Source organism: Aquarana catesbeiana, linkage group LG03 (assembly GCF_042186555.1).
Source record: "Aquarana catesbeiana isolate 2022-GZ linkage group LG03, ASM4218655v1, whole genome shotgun sequence".
Classification (NCBI taxonomy): domain Eukaryota; kingdom Metazoa; phylum Chordata; class Amphibia; order Anura; family Ranidae; genus Aquarana; species Aquarana catesbeiana.
This window is the reverse complement of record NC_133326.1, coordinates 702553675-702579005: the sequence shown is the minus strand read 5'-3', so window position 1 is coordinate 702579005 and position 25331 is coordinate 702553675. Positions and strand designations below refer to the sequence as shown.

The 25331-nt window shown below is 44.5% G+C and overlaps 1 protein-coding gene across 8 annotated transcripts in view; it reads right to left on the bottom strand.

Annotated features, from left to right (window-relative positions):
• Window positions 1-25331, bottom strand: part of LOC141133605 (alpha-2,8-sialyltransferase 8E-like) — a 344333-nt gene that overhangs the window by 58184 nt on the left and 260818 nt on the right. For 7 of the 8 annotated variants that reach the window (XM_073623078.1, XM_073623077.1, XM_073623076.1 and 4 more), the window contains one exon: window positions 18672-18758. The exons of the other annotated variant lie outside the window; for it this stretch is intronic. In XM_073623078.1, the coding sequence (XP_073479179.1) occupies window positions 18672-18758 (87 nt within the window). The remainder of the gene's footprint in view (window positions 1-18671; window positions 18759-25331) is intronic. 8 annotated transcript variants of the gene reach the window in all.

Here is a 25331-nt window from a genome sequence, read left to right as displayed (position 1 = left end):
TGAGCACCAGCCGTCACTGGACCCGGAGCCTCGAGATCTCGCAGCGATCTGGATGGGAGGAAATCTCCAATCTTGGGCCCAGGTTTTGGGAACAGCCAGGAGTTTTGTTGGGCAGGTGGGTCCTGGGCTAATAGCAGAGCCAGGACCAGGGTTCTGGGCTCCACCCTCCTAAAGAGTCCAGGCGTGCAAGGGAGAAGTGTGCATGTCCACACCATACAGTCTGTCAGTGCAGACGGAGGGCCCAAGTCCGTGGGCAGCCGCAGCAAGGAAGCTGGAAAAGAGAGTATCATCAGAGGCACAGAGTGTGTACCAAGCAGGGGCACTGTTTCTGGGTCAAGAGGACCAAGGCCAGAACCTGAGCAGCAGTGCTGACCAGAGAAACAGGTAGCTTGGTATTTTTCGGTTATTATTAGGTTATTGCTGAATTTAGTGTGAAGTTGAAAACCCTGTGTGGACTGTGTTTATTTTTGTTTAATAAAAGTGGGCCAACAAGCCCTAAAAAAGGGCAGAACTGGCATGGACTGTACCCACTGGTAAACTCTACACTCAAGCTAAATAACCCCCCAACATCACATTATGTATATATTAATTTTTATTTATTTTGTTTGTATATATGTAAATATGTTTTTAATAACACGCTGTATGTTTGCAGGATTTTAAATAAAGAAAAATGTACACATACAGCTGTAGACATTATATTTTTGGGCTCATGCAGTCAGGGCCGCTATCAGGGGGGTACAGCCCATACTCTTGTAAGGGGCCCCAGCGTCTGGACAGGCCCGGCTGACTGGCAGAGATGTGAGAAGGCGGGGCGGGTGCAGAGGAGCTCTGTGGATGCTCCTGTATGTGTGTGAGTCGGCAGGCTGCATGTGGAAACAAGAGCTGGGCATAGGCGTGCGCAGGGGGTGTGCCGGGTGTGCCCAGGCACACCCTAATCACCCCATGCGGCGCAGATTCCACCTGCTGATGTTTCACCAAAGCCACCCAATGGGGCTCCTAAAAAAAATTTGTAAAAAATAATTAAAGAATAGAATAATAAATAACTACTGACACCAACCTCTGCCCTACTAACATGTCCATGTTTTAAAACATTTTAAATTGTTTTTTACATTTATTTATATGAGTGTGTGTGTGTATTACACATACATACATAAATGCATGAACGCATGCGTGTTTGAGCTTTGGGGTGAACACCCTAATGCAATAAGCTGCGCACACCTATGGAGCTGGGACTAGGACCACCTTACAAGTAAGGGCTGTTGTGCAGGGAGGGGGGGCTGTGTGTGTGACTGTGTACATGCCTACGTGTGTACATATCTCTGTGTGTACATGTCTCTCTGTGTGTACATGCCTGTGTGTATACATGCCTGTTTGTGTACATGTCTCCGTATGTGTACATGTCTTGTGTGTGTATACATGCCTGTGTGTTACGTGCATGTCATATATACACATGTGAGTGGTTCTGGGAGCGTACAGGTGTGAGGGGGGCTGAGAACGTACAGGTGTGGGGGGGGCTGAGAGCATACAGGTGTGAGGGGGGCTGAGAGCGTACAGGTGTGAGGGGGCTGAGAGCATACAGGTGTGAGGGGGGATGAGAGCGTACAAGTGTGAGGGGGGCTGAGAGCGTACAGGTGTGAGGGGGGGCTGAGAACGTACAGGTGTGAGGGGGGCTGAGAGCGTACAGGTGTGAGTGGGGGCTGAGAGCGTACAGGTGTGAGTGGGGGCTGAGAGCGTACAGGTGTGAGTGGGGGCTGAGAGCGTACAGGTGTGAGTGGGGGCTGAGAGCGTACAGGTGTGAGGGGGGCTGAGAGAGTACAGATGTGAGGGGGGCTGAGAGCATACAGGTGTGAGGGGGGCTGAGAGCGTACAGGTGTGAGGGGGGCTGAGAGCGTACAGGTGTGAGGGGGGCTGAGAGCGTACAGGTGTGAGTGGGGGCTGAGAGCGTACAGGTGTGAGGGGGGCTGAGAGAGTACAGATGTGAGGGGGGCTGAGAGCATACAGGTGTGAGGGGGGCTGAGAGCGTACAGGTGTGAGGGGGGCTGAGAGCGTACAGGTGTGAGGGGGCTAGGAGAATACAGGTGTGAGGGGGCTGAGAGCGTACAGGTATGAGGGTGAAATATATGGCTTAATATTGTATAAAAAGCCTTCAATAATGATGATTCTGGTGAGACGAATTTTGGAATTATTTCTGCTTGAGTCAGCTTAAATCAAAACCGTGTGTTTTATTGTACACACATAAACTTGGAAAATACTTACAAAAATAGTACATTCATATTCAGAATTAGTGTTGTTTCATATATGCAAAAAATGTTCAAATATAGTTCATTTGTTTCAAAGATCTGAAAAAGTCCTTAAAGTCAGAGACATGTGCTTCCTTTGTCATAGCCTATTAAAAATGGCCGATTAACCTCTTGTGTCCTGGCTTGAATAGGTGTATGTAAAGAATAGATGTGTCTGGCTTGGAGGCAGGAAATGTAACAGCCATGTGTCTTGGAAGCAGGATGTGTGTGTAAAAGAGAGCTGTGTGTGTAGAGAGTGAGACGTGTGTGTAGAGAGTGAGACGTGTGTGTAGAGAGTGCGCCCGAAGACTGGATTCCTTGTGTCTATATGAACTCAGTCTTTCAAATTCGCGCCCAAACACAAATCCCTCCCATACACTCCCTTTTTCTCCGTCTAAGAGCGGGGCTAGCAAAGAGCAACATCTGTTTTTAACTGAACCAAACCTTTTAAACATGAAACCAGATATATGTGAGAGGCTTTCAGCAGACCTCTTAAAACATAAACGCATAAATCAAACAGAGTATCGGTTACATAGGAAAATTCAACCAAAACATATATTATTTACAAAATCCATCAAATTCTGACAGGGTCTTGACCTGCATTTTCAGTCAATGAATGGCCATTTGGGTATCACTAGCTCAAAGTCCTGTCATTCAAACACATATGGAAAATGCATATTCTTTTCAATAAAGCCAATTAAAATTTAGATATTAAGAATATAACAGAGGGGGGCTGAGAGAGTACAGGTTGGAGGGGGCTAGGAGAATACAGGTGTAAGGGGGGCTGAGGGCGTACAGGTGTGAGGGGGCTGAGAGCGTACAGTTGTGAGGGAGGCTGAGAGCGTACAGGTGTGAGGGGGGCTGAGAGCGTACAGGTGTGAGGGGGCTGAGAGCGTACAGGTGTGAGGGGGCTGAGAGCATACAGGTGTGAGGGGGCTGAGAGCGTACAGGTGTGAGGGGGCTGAGAGCGTACAGGTGTGTGGGGGGCTGAGAGCGTACAGGTGTGAGGGGGGCTGAGAGCGTACAGGTGTGAGGGGGCTGAGAGCGTACAGGTGTGAGGGGGCTGAGAGCGTACAGGTGTGAGGGGGGCTGAGAGCGTACAGGTGTGAGGGGGCTGAGAGCGTACAGGTGTGAGGGGGGCTGAGAGCGTACAGGTGTGAGGGGGGCTGAGAGAGTACAGGTGTGAGGGGGGCTGAGAGCGTACAGGTGTGAGGGGGCTGAGAGCGTACAGGTGTGAGGGGGCTGAGAGCGTACAGGTGTGTGGGGGGCTGAGAGCGTACAGGTGTGAGGGGGTTGAGAGCGTACAGGTGTGAGAGGGGCTGAGAGCGTACAGGTGTGAGGGGGCTGAGAGCATACAGGTGTGAGGGGGGCTGAGAGCGTACAGGTGTGAGGGGGGCTGAGAGCGTACAGGTGTGAGGGAGTCTGAGAGCGTACAGGTGTGAGGGGGGCTGAGAGCGTACAGGTGTGAGGGAGTCTGAGAGCGTACAGGTGTGAGGGGGGCTGAGAGCGTACAGGTGTGAGGGGGGCTGAGAGCATAGAGGTGTGAGGGGGCTGAGAGCATAGAGGTGTGGGGGGGCTGAGAGCGTACAGGTGTGGGGGGGGCTGAGAGCGTACAGGTGTGAGGGGGGCTGAGAGCGTACAGGTGTGAGGGGGGCTGAGAGCGTACAGGTGTGAGGGGGGCTGAGAGCGTACAGGTGTGAGGGGGGCTGAGAGCGTACAGGTGTGAGGGGGGCTGAGAGCGTACAGGTGTGAGGGGGGCTGAGAGGGTACAGGTGTGAGGGGGGCTGAGGTACTGAAGGACTTGGTGGGATGGCTGGTGGGCAGATTTGGTGGGACCCTGGGGAATGTTGGTGGTAAGGCTGGGGGGGCCAGGCCTAAAGCTGCATAAAGGGCCCCACAATTTCTGATGGCTGCCCTGCATGCAGCCAATGGCCTGTCAGTTTAGGTGGACGGCCATGTCTTGGTAGGTTTGCAGTTGTGCCATCTTTGCATTTTCGGATGATGGATTGAACAGAGCTCCGTGAGATGTTCAAAGCTTTGGATATTTTTTCATAACCTAACTTTGCTTTAAACTTCTCCACAACTTTATCCCTGACCTGTCTTGTCCTTCATGATGCTGTTTGTTCTATAAGGTTCTCTAACAAACCTCTGAGGGCTTCACAGAACAGCTGTATTTATACTGAGATTAAATTACACACAGGTGGACACTATTTACTAATCAGGTGACTTTTGAAGGCAATTGGTTCCACTAGATTTTAGTTAGGGGTATCAGAGTAAAGGGGGCTGAATACAAATGCACGCCACACTTTTCACATATTTATTAGTAAAAAAAAAAATTTGAAAACCATTTATCATTTTCCTTCCACTTCACAATTATGTGCCACTTTGTGTTGGTCGATCACATAAAATCCCAATAAAATGCATTTACATTTTTGGTTGTAACATGACAAAATGTGGAAAGTTGCAAGGGGTATGAATACTTTTTCAAAGCACTGTGTGTGTATATATATATATATATATATATATATATATATATATATATATATATCCGTGTGAGTCTTTAATTTTGAGTCAATACCAATCAATGGTTTGGAATAGCAGCTGTGTTGGGAAATGTTTATACTGGCACGGGTGTATTTACTGTGTGCTTTTCCTTAAGACTATATTTATAGTTCTGACCATTGTGAAATGTTCTTAAAAATTACCTTTCACTTGCAACCTGTGTATTCCCAAAGCCTGACAAATAATTAACTGTGGAAGCAATAGGGGCCAATATTGGAAGCATCATAATGCAGGCAATGATGGATACATCTTAACCACTTCAGCCCCAGAAGGATTTACCCCCTTCTGACCAGAGCACTTTTTGCGATTCGGCACTGCGTCGCTTTAACCGACAATTACGCGGTCATGCGACGTCGCACCCAAACAAAATTGACGTCCTTTTTTTCCCACAAATAGAGCTTTTTTTGGTGGTATTTGATCACCTCTACCCTTTTTTTTGCGCTATAACAAAAAAAGAGCGACAATTTTGAAAAGAAAGCAATATTTTTTAGTTTTTGATATAATAAATATCCCCAAAAAAATAAAAAACTATTTTTTTTCTCAGTTTAGGCCGATATGTATTCTTATACATATTTTTGTTAAAAAAAAAAAAAAAATCGCAATTAGCGTATATTGATTGGTTTGCACAAAAGTTATAGCGTCTACAAAATAGGGGAAAGATTCATGGCTTTTTTTTATTCTTTTTTATTAGTAATATCGGCGATCTGAGATTCTTATCATGACTGCGACATTGCAGCGGACACATTAGACACTTTTGACACTATTTTGGGACCATTGACATTTATACAGCGATCAGTGCTATAAAAGTGCACTGATTACTGTATAAATGACACTGGCAGGAAAGGGGTTAAACACTAGGGGGCGATCAAGGGGTTAAGTGTGTCCTAGGAAGTGATTCTAACTGTAGCGGGGATGGGCTCACTACAACATGACAGAGATCACTGCTCCCAATGACAGGGAGCAGTAGATACTTGTCACGTTGCTAGGTAGAACAGGGAAATGCCTTGTTTACATAGGCATCTCCCCGTTCTGCCTCTCCGTGACACGATCGCGGGACACTGGCGGACATCGAGTCCGCGGGACCCGCGGGCACCATCAAGCAGTATACGTGCGCGCGCCCACTAGCCCACATATTAAAGGGGATGTACCTGTAGGCCCATTTGCACACCGCTGCCATTGTGCCGACTTATATCAGCGTGCGGCAAGTGGGTAATATAAATAATTATCACTTAATCATAATTTAGATAATAATGGATAGGGATGAGCAGAACACCCCCCTGGTTCGGTTTGCGGCAGAACTTGCGAACAGGCGAAAAATTTGTTCGAACACGCGAACACCGTTAAAGTCTATGGGACACGAACATGAATAATCAAAAGTGATAATTTTAAAGGCTTATATTCATGGTATTGTCATAAAAAGTGTTTGGGGACCTGGGTCCTGCCCCAGGGGACATGTATCAATGCAAAAAGAATTTTTAAAAACGGCCATTTTTTTGGGAGCAGTGATTTTAATAATGCTTAAAGTGAAACAATAAAAGTGTAATATCCCTTTAAATTTCGTACCTGGGGGGTGTCTATAGTATGCCTGTAAAGGGGCGCATGTTTCCCATGTTTAGAACAGTCTGACAGCAAAATGACATTTCAAAGGAGAAAAAGTCATTTAAAACTACTGGCGGCTATTAATGAATTGCCGGTCTCGACAATACACATAAAAGTTCATTGATAAAAACTGCATGGGAATTCCCTACAGGGGAACCCCGAGCCAAAATAATAAAAAAAAAAATGCATGGGGGTCCCCCTAAATTCCATACCAGGCCCTTCAGGTCTGGTATGGATATTAAGGGGAACCCCGGCCAAAATTTTTTTAAAAAATGGGATGGGTCCCCCCAAAAAAACCATACCAGACCCTTATCCGAGCACGCAACCTGGCAGGCCGCAGGAAAAGAGGGGGGGACGACAGAGCGCCCCCCTCCTGAACCGTACCAGGCCACATGCCCTCAACATTGGGAGGGTGCTTTGAGGTAGCCCCCCAAAGCACCTTGTCCCCATGTTGATGGGGAGAAAGGCCTCATCCCCACAATCCTTGGCCGGTGGTTGTGGGGGTCTACGGGTGGGGGGGCTTATCAGAATCTGGAAGCCCCCTTTAACAAGGGGACCCCTAGATCCCGGCCCCCCATGTAAATTGGTAATGGGGTACAAATGTACCCCCACCATTTCACAAAAAAAGTGTCAAAAAGGTTAAAACATAACTGGGTGACCCCGCCCCCCTCTGACAACACGGGGAAAGCCTCAGGGAAGTCCCGTGAATTCCCCGTGTGTCAGAGGAGGGCGGGGTCACCGGGGGGCCCCGCCCTCCATTGCATAAGAAGTGTCAGAAGAAGCGAAGTGTCACACGGATGAAGAAGATGAGGAAGATGGAGGAAGAAGAAGAACACCAGAAGAAAGAAGATGGAAGAAGAGGCCGAAGGAAGAGCAGATTAAAAAAGGAATTGTCAAAAACCGTCTCTTGTGTTTAACCATTTTGACACTTTTTTTGTGAAATGGTAGGGGTACACTTGTACCCCATTACCAATTCACACAGGGGGGGGCCGGGATCTGGGGGTCCCCTTGTTAAAGGGGGCTTCCAGATTCCGATAAGCCCCCCCGCCCGCAGACCCCCACAACCACCGGCCAAGGGTTGTGGGGATGAGGCCCTTGTCCTCATCAACATGGGGACAAGGTGTTTTGGGGGGCTACCTCAAAGCACCCTCCCAATGTTGAGGGCATGTGGCCTGGTACGGTTCAGGAGAGGGGGGCGCTCTCTCGTCCCCCCCTCTTTTCCTGCGGCCTGCCAGGTTGCGTGCTCGGATAAGGGTCTGGTATGGATTTTTGGGGGGACCCCACGCCTTTTTTTTTAATTTTGGCGCAGGGTTCCCCTTAAAATTCATACCAGACCTGAAGGGGGGGTTTTGAGGGGGACCCCCATGCCATTATTTTTTAAATTTTGGTTCGGGGTTCCCCTGTGGGGAAATCCCATGCCGTTTTTATCAATGAACTTTTATGTGTATTGTCGGACCAGCAATTCATTAATAGCCGCGAGTAGTTTTAAATGACTTTTTTTCCTTTGAAATGTCATTTTGCTGTCAGACTGTTCTAAACATGGGAAACATGCGCCCCTTTACAGGCATACTATAGACACCCCCCCAGGTACGAAATTTAAAGGAATATTACACTTTTATTGTTTCACTAAGCATTATTAAAATCACTGCTCCCGAAAAAAACGGCCGTTTCTAAAACTTCTTTTTGCACTGATACATGTCCCCTGGGGCAGGACCCAGGTACATGAGTTTGACTCGAAGCACATCCCTAATAATGGATAAACCATAATGTACTGTAGATCAGCGTTTCTCAACCTTTAACGGTAAAGTACCCCTGCAGGTCTAAAAAAAATTTCCTAAGTACCCCAGTCTTGAGAAAGTAATTTCTATTGTTTGGGTGTCATGGTTTCTGTGTGTGTGTGTGATGTCAGTATGTGTTTGTGATTGTTTTTGTTCCTGTGCAATATCATTGTATGTGTGCATGCTGCAAACATGCATATAATCGTGCAGTGCCCACCAAATGCAGCCTACCTGTGCCCATTAATGCTGCCTACCAGTGCCCACCAAATTCAGCTTATCAGTGCCCACCAAATGCAGCCCTATCAGTGCCCACCAAATTCAGCTTATCGGTGCCCACCAAATGCAGCCTTATCAGTGCCCACCAAATGCAGCCTTATCAGTGCCCACCAAATGCAGCCTCATCTGTGCCCACCAAATGCAGCCTCATCAGTGCCCACCAAATTCAGCTTATCAGTGCCCACCAAATTCAGCCTTATCAGTGCCCACCAAATGCAGCCTTATCAGTGCCCATCAAATGCAGCCTACCAGTGCAGTGCCCACCAAATGCAGCCTACCAGTGCAGTGCCCACCAAATGCAGCTTGTCAGTGCCCACCAAATGCAGCTTGTCAGTGCCCACCAAATGCAGCATTCCAGTGCCCACCAAATGCAGCATTCCAGTGCCCACCAAATGCAGCATTCCAGTGCCCATCAAATGCAGCCTACCAGTGCCCACCAAATGCAGCTTATCAGTGGCCATCAAATTCAGCCTACCAGTGCAGTGCCCACCAAATTCAGCCTACCAGTGCTTATCAAATGCAGCCTCATCAGTGCCCACCAAATGCAGTTTATCAGTGCCCACCAAATGCAGTTTATCAGTGCCCACCAAATGCAGTTTATCAGTGCCTGCCAAATGCAGCCCTACCAGTACCGTGCCCACCAAATTTAGCCTACCAGTGCCCACCAAATCCAGCCTACCAGTGCCCACCAAATCCAGCCTACCAGTGCAGTGTGCGAGTTGCGTTGCACGTTCTGCGTGGTCCCTGCTGTCTTCTGGGACCTGCGTGTCTCCCAGAAGACAGCTTGAGTGGAGGGGCGGGGACGCAAGAGGGGCCGGACATGTCGTAGATGTATCCACGGCGATCTTTCTCCGGAAGTGGGAGCAAATACCTGTATTAGACAAGTATCTGCTCCCCCCCCCCTCCCCCCGAAATGTAACACTGGAGGGGAGGAGGAATCCGGACAGCGGAAGTTCCATTTTTGGGTGGAACTCCGCTTTAATCATAATGTGGATTATAAAGGATTAATCAGGATGCAAATAATATTCAATTGATAATAATGCAGATAACAAGGGATTGATCGTGATGTAAATAATAATCAATTAATCATAATGTGTATAATAATGGGTTAATAATAATCATAATATAGATAATAATCGATTTGTCATAATGTGGATAATAATAGAGTAATATTTATATAGATAATAATCAATTAATTATAATATCAATAATAATGTATTAACAATAATGCAAATGATAATCAATAAATGATAGTGAGGATACTAATGGAGTAACCATAATGTAGATTGTATTCAATTAATCATAATGTAAAAAGTAATTAAGCATGCTATAAATAATAATCAATTAGTCATTATGTGTATAATAATGGAGTAATAATAATAATAATAATAATAATAATAATAATAATAATAAATAATCAATGATATCATAATGCAGGTAATAATGGATTAGACAAAATGTGGATAATAAAGGATTAATCATAATGCAAATAATATTTAATTGATAATAATGCAGATAACAAGGGATTGACCGTGATGTAAATAATAATAATCAATTTGTCATAAGGTGGATAAAAAAGGAGTAATAATACTATAGATAAAAATCAATACATCATACTGTGGATACTAAATTGATTTGTAGATAATAATCAATGAATCATAATGTGGATAATAATGGAGTAATAATAAACTAGACAATAATCAATGAATCATAATTTGGATAATAATGGAGTAATAATAAACTAGATAATACTAGATGAATCATAATGTCAATAATAATGGAGTAATAATAAACTAAATAATAATCAATGAATCATAATGTCAATAATAATGGAGTAATAATAAACTAAATAATAATCAATGAATCATAATGTCAATAATAATGGAGTAATAATAAACTAAATAATAATCAATGAATCATAATGTCAATAATAATGGAGCAACGATAATGCAGATGATAATGGATTAATGATAGTGAGGATAACAATAGAGTAATCATAATGTAGATCATAATCAATTAATCATAATGTAAATAACAATAGAGTAATAATATTACAAATAATAATGGATTAAAAATAGATAGAAAAGCAACATATTATAATATAGATACACGAGGAACTGACCTTTAAGCCTATTAATTACTTTTTTTCAAATTTGCATCTTCATGTTTGTCTAATATAGACTATCATTGGAAATGATACCTTGTTAGAAATGATATTTATCTATATCTCTATATCTCTATAATTTATGTATTTATTTATTTATTTATTATTTATTTTTTTTCCAGGTTGATGGCGGATATTAATATGGACCATGTAGGTTCAATGTAAAGGTTTCCTAATTGAATTATGTATAGTCTCAATAATGTGTTTTCTACCATTAACCACTTCAGCCCCGGAAGATTTTACCCCCTTCCTGACCAGAGCACTTTTTGCGATACGGCACTGCGTCGCTTTAACTGACAATCGCACAGTCTTTTTTCCCCACAAATAGAACTTTCTTTTGGTGGTATTTGATCCCATCTGTGTTTTTTATTTTTTGCGCTATAAACAAAAAAAGAGCGACAATTTTGAAAAAAAAAAGCAATATTTTTTACTTTTTGCTATAATAAATATCCCCCCAAAACTATTTTTTTTCTCAGTTTAGGCCGATACGTATTTCTTCTACATATTTTTGGTAAAAAAAAAAAAAATCGCAATAAGCGTATATTGATTGGTTTGCGCAAAAGTTATAGCGTCTACAAAATAGGGGATAGATTTATAGCATTTTTATTAGTCATTTTTTTTTCTTTTTATTAGTAATGGCAGCGATCTGCGATTTTTATTGTGACTGCGACATTATGGCGGACACATCGGACACTTTTGACACCATTTTGGGACCATTGTCATTTATACAGCGATCAGTGCTATAAAAATGCACTGATTACTGTGTAAATGACAATGGCAGGAGTTAAAAACTAGGGGGCGTCCCCCCCTCCGCCACTTTTTGCCGCTCTTTCCGGGCCTCCCATTCCACTGGGAGACCTGAGCCACCATCCGGCGCATCTGCCGGCTTGGCTGAGACCCGAACAAAGCAGACCCGGCTTCGATTGGGTCTCCGTTGTAAAATCCCGGAAGCGCGAAACAATGTCACTTCCGTTTACTCAGCTGCCAATGGAGCCGATGTTAAAAAAAAAAATTACAGTATTCAGAAACACCAATTTTGGCGATCTGAATACTTTGAAGTGCAAAGGAGGATTTGGGGTCTTTTAGACCCCCGATCTCTCCATAAAGAGTACCTAACACTGCCTATTACCGCCACAAGGGATGTTTCATTCCTTGTGACAGCTATAAAAGTGATCAGATTTTTTTGTTAAAAAAATAAATAAAATAAAGAAGAAAAAATGTTCTTTAAAGTGCCCCCCCGCATACACGAGCAGCAAAGAAAACGCATACGGAAGTCGCGCCCCACACATGTGAGGTATCGCCGTGATTGAAAGAGTGAGAGCAATAATTCTAGCACAAGATCTCCTCTGTAACTCTATCCTGGTAAACCGGTATATTCTTTTAAAGTGTCGCCTATGGAGATTTTTAGGTACCGTATGTTTGGCGCAATTTCAAAGCGTGACATGTTAGGTATCTATTTACTCAGCGTAACATTATCTTTCACATTCAAATCTTTACGGTTTATTTATTTTTTTATTCATGAAAGTGTCTTTTTTCCCCAAAAAATGCATTTGAAAGACCGTTGCGCAAATACCTTGTGACAAAAAAATTGCAACAATCACCATTTTATTCTCTAGGGTCTCTGCTAAAAAAAAATAAAAAAATATATAAATTAAATTAAATAAAGACTGACAATTTTGAAAAAAAAAAAAAAAAAAAAAGTATATATATATATATATATATATATATATATATATATATATATATATATATATATATATATATACACACATATATATATATATATATATATATATATATATATATATATATATACACATATATATACATATATATATATACACATATATATATATATATATATATATATATATATATATATATATATATATACATATATATATATATATATATATATGTATACACATATATATATATATATATATATATATATATATATATATAATTTTTTTTTTTACTTTCTGCTATAAAATATACCCCCCAAAAAAAATTACAAAAATCTAATTACTTCAGCAGTTTAGGCCAATATGTATTCTGCTACATGTTTTTGGTAAAAAAAATCCCAATACATGTATATTGATTGGATTACGTGAACGTTATAGTGTCTACAAACTATGGGCTATATTTATGGAATTTTTATTGATTTATTTTTTTCATACTTGTAATGGTGGACGCTAAGTGAAATTTTTGACACTTTTTGGGAACCAGTGACACTAATACAGTGATCAGTGGTAAAAATATGCACTGTCACTGTACTAACTGGCTGAGAAGGGGTCAACACCAGGGGCAATCGAAGGGTTAACTGTGTGCCTAGCCAGTGTTTTTGTGACTAAGGGAAGATATGGATTGTATTACCTGCTTTGCAGGGACACAAAATCCATCCCTTCCCCCCTGTCAGAACAGAGATCTGCCTTGTTTACGTACGCAGATGTCAGTATTCTGTGTGTTTTACCGACGATCGGCGGGTGCCGGCAGACATCAAGTGCCCGACACCCACAGGTCAGCTTCTGCTGTAAATAATCACAGCAGAAGCAGCCCACATGCACCCCCTGTAGGTGGAAATACAGAATCACATATACTATATATATGTGATTCTGCACAGGAGGGCCGCCCTGTAGCAGTAAATCTGCTATAGGGCGGTCCGGAAGTGGTTAACTCAAAAAAATCATCCGGTATTCATCTCTTAGTGAATTGGTCCCTAGGTTTTAGAACTGGATGTGGTAGAATGTATTGATCTATTGTCAATTAAAACAACCTGACAGCTTAAAAAAAGAAAGAATATTCTCCTAGTTGGCTCTAATTAACTCCTTCTTCCCCTTCTTTCCTTAGCTGTTAAAGTGATTGTAAAGGCAGGAGTTTTTTTTATCTTAATGCATTACACTGACACCAATGATGGGGTACTATTCTTTCCACTGACACCATCAATCAAGGACTATTCCTCCCACTGCCAACAATGGGACACTATTCCTCCCACTGTTTACAAAGATGAGGCACTATTCCTCCTACTGACACCAATGATGGGGCACTATTCCTCCTACTGACAACAATGATGGGGCACTATTCCTCCCACTGACACTAATGATGGGGCACTATTCATCCAACTGACCAGTGGCAGCCCATCCATAGTGGGCACATGGGCGCTGCCCCCCCCATCCATGCGTCCAGCCCCCTGATCTACATACAGGGCGCCAGACCATAGATTCCAATGGGGGGATGTTATTTTTTCGAAGCACATGATTAGAGTCGGAGGCTCTAGTAGGCTTCAAAAAAAGGGTGGGCTCGGGGCGCAGAGCACTGCACTCCGAGCTCACCCAGCTATGTGACAACATCGAATGAATATTCGCTATGCTCACACTAATCCTCATCCAAACCAATCAGGAAGCGGGTTGTGAGACCTGTCACCCGAATTGGCTGAAAGGACAGGCGATCCCATTGGATGCCTTAGTGCCTAGGAGGAGAAGAGAGGAGATGCACGGCAGAAGCCACCGTGATGGAGGAGAGGACCCAGGAGCCACTACCCACAGCCCACCACCCGCCACTGCTAGATGGAGTACATGCCAGACCGACAAGCAGACAATGAGCGAGCAAGCATGGGAAGGGGTGCCGTGGGGGGAAAGCCCCCTACCAAAAAAAAAACTACCAACCGCCAATGACACCAGCAATGGGAAACTATTCCTTCCGCTGATACCAAAGATGGGACACTATTCCTTCCACTGATACCAAATGATGGGACACTATTCCTTCCACTGATACCAAATGATGGGGCACTATTCCTTCCACTGATACCAAATGATGGGACACTATTCCTTCCACTGATACCAAATGATGGAATGATGGGACACTATTCCTGCCACTGATACCAAATGATGGAATGATGGGACACTATTCCTTCCACTGATACCAAATGATGGGACACTATTCCTTCCACTGATACCAAATGATGGGACACTATTCCTTCCACTGATACCAAATGATGGGACACTATTCCTTCCACTGATACCAAATGATGGGACACTATTCCTTCCACTGATACCAAATGATGGAATGATGGGACACTATTCCTGCCACTGATACCAAATGATGGAATGATGGGACACTATTCCTTCCACTGATACCAAATGATGGGACACTATTCCTTCCACTGATACCAAATGATGGGACACTATTCCTTCCACTGATACCAAATGATGGGACACTATTCCTTCCACTGATACCAAATGATGGGACACTATTCCTCCCACTGACACCATTGATGGGGCACCAATCCTTCTTTGAATATCAACAATCGGGCATCATTGCTCCCACTGACACCAACAATGGTGCGCTTTTCCTTCCACTAAAATGAATAATGTGGCATTAATTACTCCCACTGCCGCCAGGGCATTTTCTACTCCCACTGGCTACAGTCCGGACCTCCTAAAATCTGAAGGACAGTAAACTGGCCCATTGTTTAGTAAGTTTATAGACCCCTGATGTGCTTCATGATGCTGAATGTTGATGCACATCTTAATGTATGCGCTGAGATGCGTATTGATGCGTTTTCATTGATTTTGATGGAAAACACATCAAGCAAAAATGCAAAAGTGTGAATCCAGCCTTAAATGTGTTTCACTTTTATTGATTTTGTAAAAAAAAAAAAAAAGTAATAAAAAAATAGCTCAGCATTAGAAAAAGAAAAAAAAAGATGTATTTTGTAAATAACTTTGTATCAGAATCATAGCATCATTTTAAACAGAAATAATTAAGTAGCTTTTTATTTTTTATTTTTTACCTTTTATCTACAATAATACTATTTTTATTTTTTAACACTGATCAAAGTTAAAAAAAGAAGAAAAAAAATATGAATTTCGTTAGATTATATAGCCTATAGATTTCCTAAAATTAAAATACTTTTTGCATGACCATATCCCCAAAATAAAGCCTTGTTTCTCTTAAAAAATTATATACAGTATATATTGCTTTATCTTAATGACTTCAATACCGGGTACTTTTAACCTCTTGCCCAGGGCAATTTTCAGCTTTTAGCACTGTCGCATTTTGAATGACAATTGTGCGGTCGTGCAGCATTGTACCCATATTACATTTTTATCATTTTTTTCACACAAATAGAGCTTTCTTTTGATGGTATTTAATCACCTCTGGGTGTGTTATTGCTTGCTAGATAAACAAAAAAAAGGCAAACATTTAAAAAAATGTTTCAAAATTTCAAAAAAAAAAATTTTGTTATAAAATGTTGCAAATTATTCGTCTTCATAAATTTAGGTCAAAATGTATTCTGCTACATTTCTTTGGTGAAAATAATCCAAATCAGTGTATATTATTTGGTCTGTAGGAAAGTTATAGAGTCCACAATCTATAGGATATATCTGAAAATCGATCAAACTTGATGTACTGATGGCCGATCTCATTTTTTTGAGGCCTGAAAACACCAGGACAGGACAAAACACCCCCCAAATGACCCCTTTTTTTAAAGTAGATCAGTGTTTTTCAACCCTTTTTCAGCCAAGGTACCTTTTAGAATCGCAAACAATTCTGGGGTACACCAGTCTGAGGTCTTGTTCACACCAGGAGGTGCATCTGAACGCATGCGCTTTTTTTCCGCGTTCCCCCCTAGCACAACCCCCCCACCCAAATCATCCCACCAGCACAAACCTCCCCGTCCTAACACAACCCCCCATCCAAATCATCCTTCAAGCACCATCACCCTCCTAGCAAATCCCCCACCCAAATCCCCCTCCCAGCACAAACCCCCCTCCTAGCACAACCCCCTCCTCACCCAATCCCCCTCCCAACACAAACTGCCACAAATCACCCCTCCTAGCATAAACCCCTCTCCTAGTACAACCCCCCTCTTAGCACAACCCCCCTAAATCCCCCCTCCGAGCACAACTGCCATGCCACATAGCACAATTACCCCCCAAATCCTCTCTTAGTTACAGTGGTGACAGCAGCCAAGAGGAGAGAGAGCCAGGAGGAGGTGTGGCTTGTACTTTCTATCCTGCGCCCCTCCTAGCACAACCATCCCACCCAAATCATCCTCCCAAATCATCCTCCCAGCACAACCCCCCTCCTAGAACAACCCCCCTCCTAGAAACCCCCCCCACCGAAATCCCCCTCCCAGCACAACCCCCCCTCCTAGAACAGCCCCTCCCACCGAAATCCCCCTTTCCAGCACAAAACTCTCCTCTTAGCACAACCCGCCAAAATACCCCCTCCTAGCACAACCCCCCACCCAAATCCCCCTCCCAACACAAACCTTACTCCTAGCACCCCCCCACCCAATCTCCCTCCCAACACAAACTGCCACGAATCACCCCTCCTAGCACAACTTCCCAAATCCCCCCCTCTTAGCACAACCCCCCCACCCAAATCCCCCTTCCCAGCACAAACCACCACACATTCCCCCTCCTAGCACAACCCCCCAAATCCCCCCTCCAAGCACAACCGCCATGCCACATAGCACAATTACCCCCAAATCCTTCCTCTTCATTACATTAGTGACAGCAGCCAAGAGGAGAGAGAGCCAGGAGGAGGTGTGGCTTGTACTTTCTATCCCCCGCCCCTCCTAGCACAGCCCCCCACTGAACTCCCCCTTTCCAGCACAAAACCCCCCAAAATCTCCCCTCCTAGCACAACCCCCCACCCAAATCCCCCTCCCAATACAAACCACCACAAATCTCCCATCCTAGCACAACCCCCCAAAACCCCCCATTTAGCACAAAACCCCCGCCCAGCGTAAACCCCTCTCCTAGTACAACCCCCCACCCAAATCCCCTTTGCCAGCACAAACTGAAACATATTCCCCCTCCTAGGACAACCCCTCCATATCCCCCTTCCTAGCACAACCCCCCCCCCACCTGCTCCCAAATCCCCCACATAGCACAATTACCCCCAAATCCTCTCTGTTAATTACAGTAGTGACAGCAGCCAAGAGGAGAGAGAGCCAGGAGGAGGTGTGGCTTGTGCTTTCTATCCCCCGCCCCTCCTAGCACAACCATCCCACCCAAATCATCCTCCCAGCACAACCACCCCTCCTAGATACCCCCCCACCGAAATCCCTCCCAGCACAAACCCCCCCTTTCCTAGCACAGCCCCCCCCCACCAAAATCCCCCTTTTCAGCACAAAACCCCCCTCTTAGCACAACCCGCCAAAATACTCCCTCCTAGCACAACCCCCCCACCCAAATCCCCCTCCCAACACAAACCACCACAAATCTTCCATCCTAGCACAACCCCCCAAATCCCCCCTTTTAGCACAACCCCACCCCCAAACCCCCCTCCCAGCAAAAACCCCTCTCCTAGCACAACCCCCCCACCCAAATCCCCCTTCCCAGCACAATCTACCACATATTCCCCCTCCGAGCACATCTGCACCCAAATCACCCTTCCAGCACAACCGCCCATCTGCTCCCTAATGCCCCACAAAGCACAATTTACCCTCCCCAAATCCTCCCTCTTCATTACATTAGTGACATCAGCCAAGAGGAAAGAGTGCCAGGAGGGGGTGTGGCTTGTGCTTTCTATCCCCCGCCCCCAGCTCCTCTCCTTCCTGAGATCTTAGTGATCCTCTGGGGAGGAAGAGCGCACAGTGAACTCCTGTGTACAGAGGAGGCAGAGAGATGCGCCTGCACCTCCTCCCCCCGCTCTCTGCTCCTCTCTGTACTCTTGCCGGCAAGTCCTCAGCAACCGATGACGTCATCGGTTGGCAGGACGCGGTCGGGCGGCCAGCTCAGCTTCCTGTTTTGCTGGCAAGGGTACAAAGAGGAACAGAGGGCGAAGGGACGGTGGGGGACGCAGCTCTCTGCTGCCTCTTGTAGCACAGAAGCTAACAAGGGATCGCTCAGATCGGGCTGTTGTCGTGGCACCCCTAAGGACTCTTCATGGCACCCCAACGAGCCGAGGAACCCCGGTTGAGAAACACTGGTATAAAGGACCCAAATTATTTATAACCCATCACCACACAGAGAATGCACCCACAGCTCCCGTACTTACTGAAGAAGGTTACGCTCTGTCTGGTCCTCTTTCCAAGGACACCCTTGAAGTGTCTTCACCACTTTAAAAAATGCTTGCTGTTTAAATCTACAGCAAGAAAGAAAAAAAATCATTGTAGAAATGCAGCATGCACGATCAATTCACAGTATATGATGACTGCAAACATCTATAGGCCACTTCAGCTCTGGAAGATTTTACCCCCTTCATGGCCAGGCCATTTTTTGCTTTTTGGCACTGTGCCAACATTAACTGACAATTGCGCGGTCATGCAACACTGCACCCAAATAAAATGTATATCATATTTTTTACACAAATAGAGCTTTCTTTTGGTGAAATGTAATCAACACTGGGTTTTGTATTATTTTTTTGCCATATGAACGAAAAAAAAAATATTTTTTTTACTTTCTGGTATAAAACATAAATCCAATAAAAAAAAATTAAATTTCTTCATAAATTTTAGCCAAAATGTATTCTTCTGCATGTTTTTAATAAAATAAAAAAATCCCAATAGGTGTATATTGATTTGTTTGCATGAAAGTTATAGCACCTCGAAACTATGGTAAATATACTGGAAATTTTTTTTTTTTTTTAAATACTACTAATGGCAGCGATCAACGACTTACAATTGTGCTCATAAGTTTACATGCCCTGCCAGAATGTATGATTTCTTGCCCATTTTTCAGAGAATATGAATGATAACACAAAAACTTATTTCACTCATGGTTAGTATTTGGCTGAAGCCATTTATTATAAATGAACTGTGTTTACTCTTTTTAAATCATAATCACAACAGAAACTACCCAAATGACCCTGATCAAAAGTTTACATACCCCAGTTCCTAATACTGTGTATTGCCCCCTTTAACATCAATGACAGCTTGAAGTCTTTTGTGGTATTTGTGGATGAGGCTATTTATCTTCTCAGACGGTAAAGCTGCCAATTCCTCTTGGCAAAAAGCCTCCAGTTCCTGTAAATTCTTGGGCTGTTTTGCATGAACTGCACGTTTGAGATCTCCCCAGAGTGGTTCACTGATATTGAGGTCAGGAGACTGAGATGGCCACTCCAGAACCTTCACTTTATTCTGCTGTAGCCAATGACAGGTCAACTTGGCCTTGTGTTTTGAATCATTTTTATGTTGGAATGTCCAAGTACGTACAGTATGTGCAGCTTCCTGGCTGATGAATGCAAATGTTCCTCCAGTATTTTTTGATAACATACTGCATTCATCTTGCCATCAATTTTGACCAAATCTCCTGTGCCTTTGTAGCTCACATATCCCCAAAACATCAGCGATCCACCTCCGTGTTTTACAGTAGGAATGGTGGACCATTCATCATAGGCCTTGTTGACTTCTCTCCAAATGTAGCGTTTATGGTTGTGGCCAAAAAGCAAAATTTTGGTTTTATCACTCCAAAAGACTTTGTGCCAGAAGGTTTGAGGCTTGTCTCTGTGCTGTTTGGTGTATTGTAAGCGGGATACTTTGTTGCATTTGCATAATAATGGCTTTCTTCTGGCGACTCGACCATGCAGCCCATCATTCTTCAAGTGCCTCCTTATTGTGCATCTTGAAACAGCCACACCACATGTTTTCAGAGAGTCCTGTATTTCACCTGAAGTTATTTGTGGGGTTTTCTTTGCATCCCGAACAATTTTCCTGGCAGTTGTGGCTGAAATTTTAGTTGGTCTACCTGACCGTGGTTTGGTTTCAACAGAACCCCTCATTTTCCACTTCTTGATTAGAGTTTGAACACTGCTGATTGGCATTCTCAATTCCTTGGATAGCTTTTCATATCCCTTTCCTGTTTTATACAGTTCAACTACCTTTTCCGGCAGATCCTTTGACAATCCTTTTGCTTTCCCCATGACTCAGACTCCAGAAACGTCAGTGCAGCACTGGATGAAAGATGCAAGGGTCTGTCAGGAGTCCAGAAACTCATTGACCTTTTATACACACACACTAATTACAAGCAAACAGATCACTGGTGAGGAAGGTTACCTTTAATAGCCATTCAAACCCCTTTGTGTCAACTTGTGTGCATGTTATCAGGCCAGATAAAATCTGCCAGGGTATGTAAACTTATAAGCACAACTGTATAAGGTGACAGTGCGGCAGACAATCAGACACTAACTGACGCTGGATGGGGACTGACTAATTGCCACTGACTTAACCAGTGACACTAATACAGTGATCAGTGATAGTACTATACACTGTCACTGTACTAATGATATTGGCTGGGAAGGGGTTAACATCTAGGGTGATCCAAGGGTTAAAAGTGTGCCTAACTGTGTAATTTGTGTTAAAGTGATACTAAAGTCTCAGTTTTTCTCTTTAAAAATAACAAACATGTTATACTTACCTTCTCTGTGCAGTTGGTTTTGCAGAGTGGCCCCCGATCCTCCTCTTCTTGGGTCCTTCGCTGGCGCTTCTGGCCCTTGACGAGTGCAGCTTGCTATGGGGGGGGGGCACCTGAGCCGAGCCAACGCTCCATGTGTCCATTCAGACACGGAGCCGCGGTTCGGCCCCGCCTCCTCTCTCATTGGCTCACTGACTTTGATTGACAGCAGCGAGCGCCAATTGTACCGCGCTGCCATCTCAGCCAACGATGAGGGAGAGTTCCGGGCTGCCCAGACACTCCTGCAGCATCTGCAAAGAAAATTGGGAAAAGTTCCCAGAGAGTCGGTATATAGCGACCCCGGGCAGTATGCGTTCAAAAAAAAATTATGTGTACTGGATTCAAAAATTTGATTACAAAAGCACAAATAAATAATAAACCTCAACTCAACACCGCAATAACAACGTTGTTATTACATCATTTAAAATGTAGCGTATACAAAGTCCATTGGGGTAAACTCAGGGGAGCGGGTAAACATATCCTCTGTCTAAAATGTGTGTGCAAAATCTTTTGAAAAATTTGCTCGATTGAGCAATATCAACTCCTAATTTCAGGGATACTGGATCAGATTGCATCACACACACACAGTGAGAGACCAGCTCAAAAAAGTGTGAACACAGGGGCAGATTGGCATCAATGAGATCGTCTGGTGTGTGTGCCGGTTAGGGATGGGCTCAGGTGTGTTCGGAACTCCACGTGCCCGCGCCCGCCAGGAAGCTGACACTCCGCAGCGCTAATCACAGGCAGTGAGACATTTCCCCTATCCGTGCCTGCACAGATCAGGAAGTGTCTTACTACCTGTGATTAGCGCCCGCTTGTCCGCTTCCTGGTGGGTGTCAGCTTCCTGGTGGGTGTCAGCTTCCGGGCGGGCGTGGGCACGTGGCGTTGAGAACACGCCTGAGACCATCCTTAGTGCTGGTATATAACAAACCAACCCCCCTTGTTTAGAAAAAAAATCTAGGTGAAGGATCCTTCTCCTATGAACATGCCTTGAAGTGTGGCAAAGGCTCCAGGAATGTAAATAGTAAGAAAGTTATTGAGCTGAAAAAACTGTTCAAACTACAGCTGGGAATGCTCAAGTGGGAGTGTAATCGTGTATGAGAAAGTATCTCCTGCTACGATCGTCTCAGTCAATAGCTATGCAGTGTTTTGTTGAATCTGTTATTGAAACAGAGGCAACTGTCAGCAGTGAATTGTTGGCATATATAGTATCTCACAAAAGTGAGTACACCCCTCACATTTTTGTAAATATTTTCTTCTTTTTTTTTCATCTTTTCATGTGACAACACTGAAGAAATTTGGGCCCAATTAGCCATTTTCCCTCCCCGATGTCATGTGACTTGTTATGCCGCGTACACACGGTCGGACTTTTCGTCTACAAAAGTCCAACGGACGCTGACGGACTAAAGCTGGCTGGTAATCCGATCGTGTGTGGGCTTCTCCGGACTTTCAACGGACTTTTTTAGCCTCAAATCCGACGGACTTTAGATTTGAAACATGCTTCAAATCTTTACGTCGTAACTACGACGGACCCCGAAATCCGCTCGTCTGTGTGCTAGTCCGACGGACAAAAACCCACGCTAGGGCAGCTATTGGCTACTGGCTATGAACTTCCTTATTTTAGTCTGTTGTACGTCATCACGTACGAATCCGTCGGACTTTTGTGTGGTCGTGTGTAGGCAAGTCCGTTCGTTAGAAAGTCTGCCGCAAGTCCGCCGAAAGTCCGCCGGAAGTCTGTCGGACAGGCTGTCGGACTTTTGTAGCTGAAAAGTCCGACCGTGTGTACGCGGCATTAGTGTTACAAGACCTCAGGTGTGAGTGGGGAGCAGGTGTATTAAATTTGGTTTTATAGTTCTCACTCTCTCATACTGGTCACTGGTAGCTCAACATGGCACCCCATGGCAAAGAACTCTCTGAGGATCTGAAAAAAAAGAATTGTTGCTCTACATAAAGATGGCCTAGGCTATAAGAAGATTGCCAAGACCCTGAAACTGAGCTGCAGCACGGTGGCCAAGACCATACAGCGGTTTAACAGGACAGGTTCCACTCAGAACAGGCCTCGCCATGGTCCACCAAAGAAGTTGAGTGCACATGCTCAGCGTCATATCCAGAGGTTGTCTTTGGGAAATAGACTTATGAATTCTGCCAGCATTGCTGCAGAGATTGAAGGGGTGGGGGATCAGCCTGTCAGTGCTCAGACCATACGCCGCACACTGCATCAAATTGGTCGGCATGGCTGTCGTCCCAAAAGGAAGCCTCTTCTAAAGATGATGCACAAGAAAGCCCGCAAATCATTTGCTGAAGACAAGCAGACTAAGGACATGGATTACTGGAACCATGTCCTGTGGTCTGATGAGACCAAGATAAACTTATTTGGTTCAGATGGTGTCAAGCGTGTGTGGCGGCAAACAAGATGAGGAGTACAAAGACAAGTGTGTCTTGCCTACAGTCAAGCATGGTGGTGGGAGTGTCATGGTCTGGGGCTGCATGAGTGGTGCCGGCACTGGGGATTTACAGTTCGTTGAGGGAACCATGAATGCCAACATGTACTGTGACATACTGAAGCAGAGCATGATCCCCTCCCTTCGGAGACTGGGCCACAGGGCAGTATTACAACATGATAACGACCTCAAACACACCTCCAAGACGACCACTGCCTTGCTAAAGAAGCTGAGGGTAAAGGTGATGGAATGGCCAAGCAGGTCTCCAGACCTAAACCCTATTGAGCATCTGTGGGACATCCTCAAACAGAAGGTGGAGGAGCGCAAGGTCTCTAACATCCACCAGCTCTGTGATGTCATCATGGAGGAGTGGAAGAGGACTCCAGTGGCAACCTGTGAAGCTCTGGTGAACTCCATGCCCAAGAGGGTTAAAGGCAGTGCTGGAAAATAATAATAGCCACACAAAATAAAGAAACTTTGGACATTTTCACTTAGGGGTGTACTCACTTTTGTTGCCAGTGGTTTAGACATTAATGATTGTGTGTTGAGTTATTTTGAGGGGACAGCAAATTTACACTGTTATACAAGCTGTACACTCACTACTTTACATTGTAGCAAAGTGTCATTTCTTCAGTGTTGTCACATGAAAAGATAGAATAAAATATTTACAAAAAAAATTGAGGGATGTACTCACTTTTGTGAGATACTGTAGCTGACTTACTGTTCGTAGAATACCTTTGTATTGACGAGAAATGTTGACCGTTCATGTGCAGGCTTCACAGTTTTATACTCTGCTTGCCAGCTCTCATAAATCATGTGCGTTTCCGGGCGGGTGTTCCTTTCCTGCATTTGTTGAATCACATTCCTGAAGCTAATGCTTATGCCGCGTACACACGAGCGGACTTTACGGCAGACTTTGCCCGGCGGACTGGATTTCGTCAGACAATTCGATCGTGTGTGGGCTCCAGCGGACTTTGTTTTCTCAAAAGTTGGACAGACTTACATTTGAAACATGTTTTAGATCAATCCGTCGAAATCGAGTCCGGTCGAAAAGTCCGCTCGTCTGTATGCTAGTTCGACGGACAAAAAGCCACGCTAGGGCAGCTATTGGCTACTGGCTATGAACTTCCTTGTTTTAGTCCGGTTGTACGTCATCACGTACGAATTCGACAGACTTTGGTGGATTGTGTGTAGGCAAGTCCGTTCATTAAGAAAGTCCGTCGTAAAGTCCGTCGAAAAGTCCGCCGGGCAAAGTCTGCCGTAAAGTCCGCTTGTGTGTACGCGGCATTAGCCTTCACTTCTCTTCACTTTTCTGCCATCAGATATTGTGCTTCAAGGGCTAAGAGTAGTGCATCCCTTTAGGTTAACATGTTTCCCATGCGCAGGTTTTTGGCACGCTTCTTGAAAGCAAAGGAAGGACATCTATCGGTGATCTATTTTGAAGGGAACTCCGTAAAAGGAGAAGTCCAGCCTGAGCTCATCTAGCTGGGCTTCTCCTATGGGTCACAGGGGTGCAATTCATTTTGCACTCCTGTGACCCGTTTTTAGCAGAGAACGGTCTGAAGTCTGCTTTCTGCTGTGGTCACCAATATCAGTCCAGGCACTGCGTCATCCCGACTCTGGGAGTCTGGATCCGCTAGATGCCTGGACTGATGGCCATTTTTAGCCTCTCAGCAAGCCGCTGAGAGACTGAGACGGCCGCTCCCCGCCCCCTCCACAGCTCAGCGCTCCAATTAACGCGAAGGAGCTGAGCAAGAGAGCTGCTGATTGACAGTCACCAGCTCTCTGCTTGGGGAGAGAACCACGCCATTGGCGATGTTCGATGG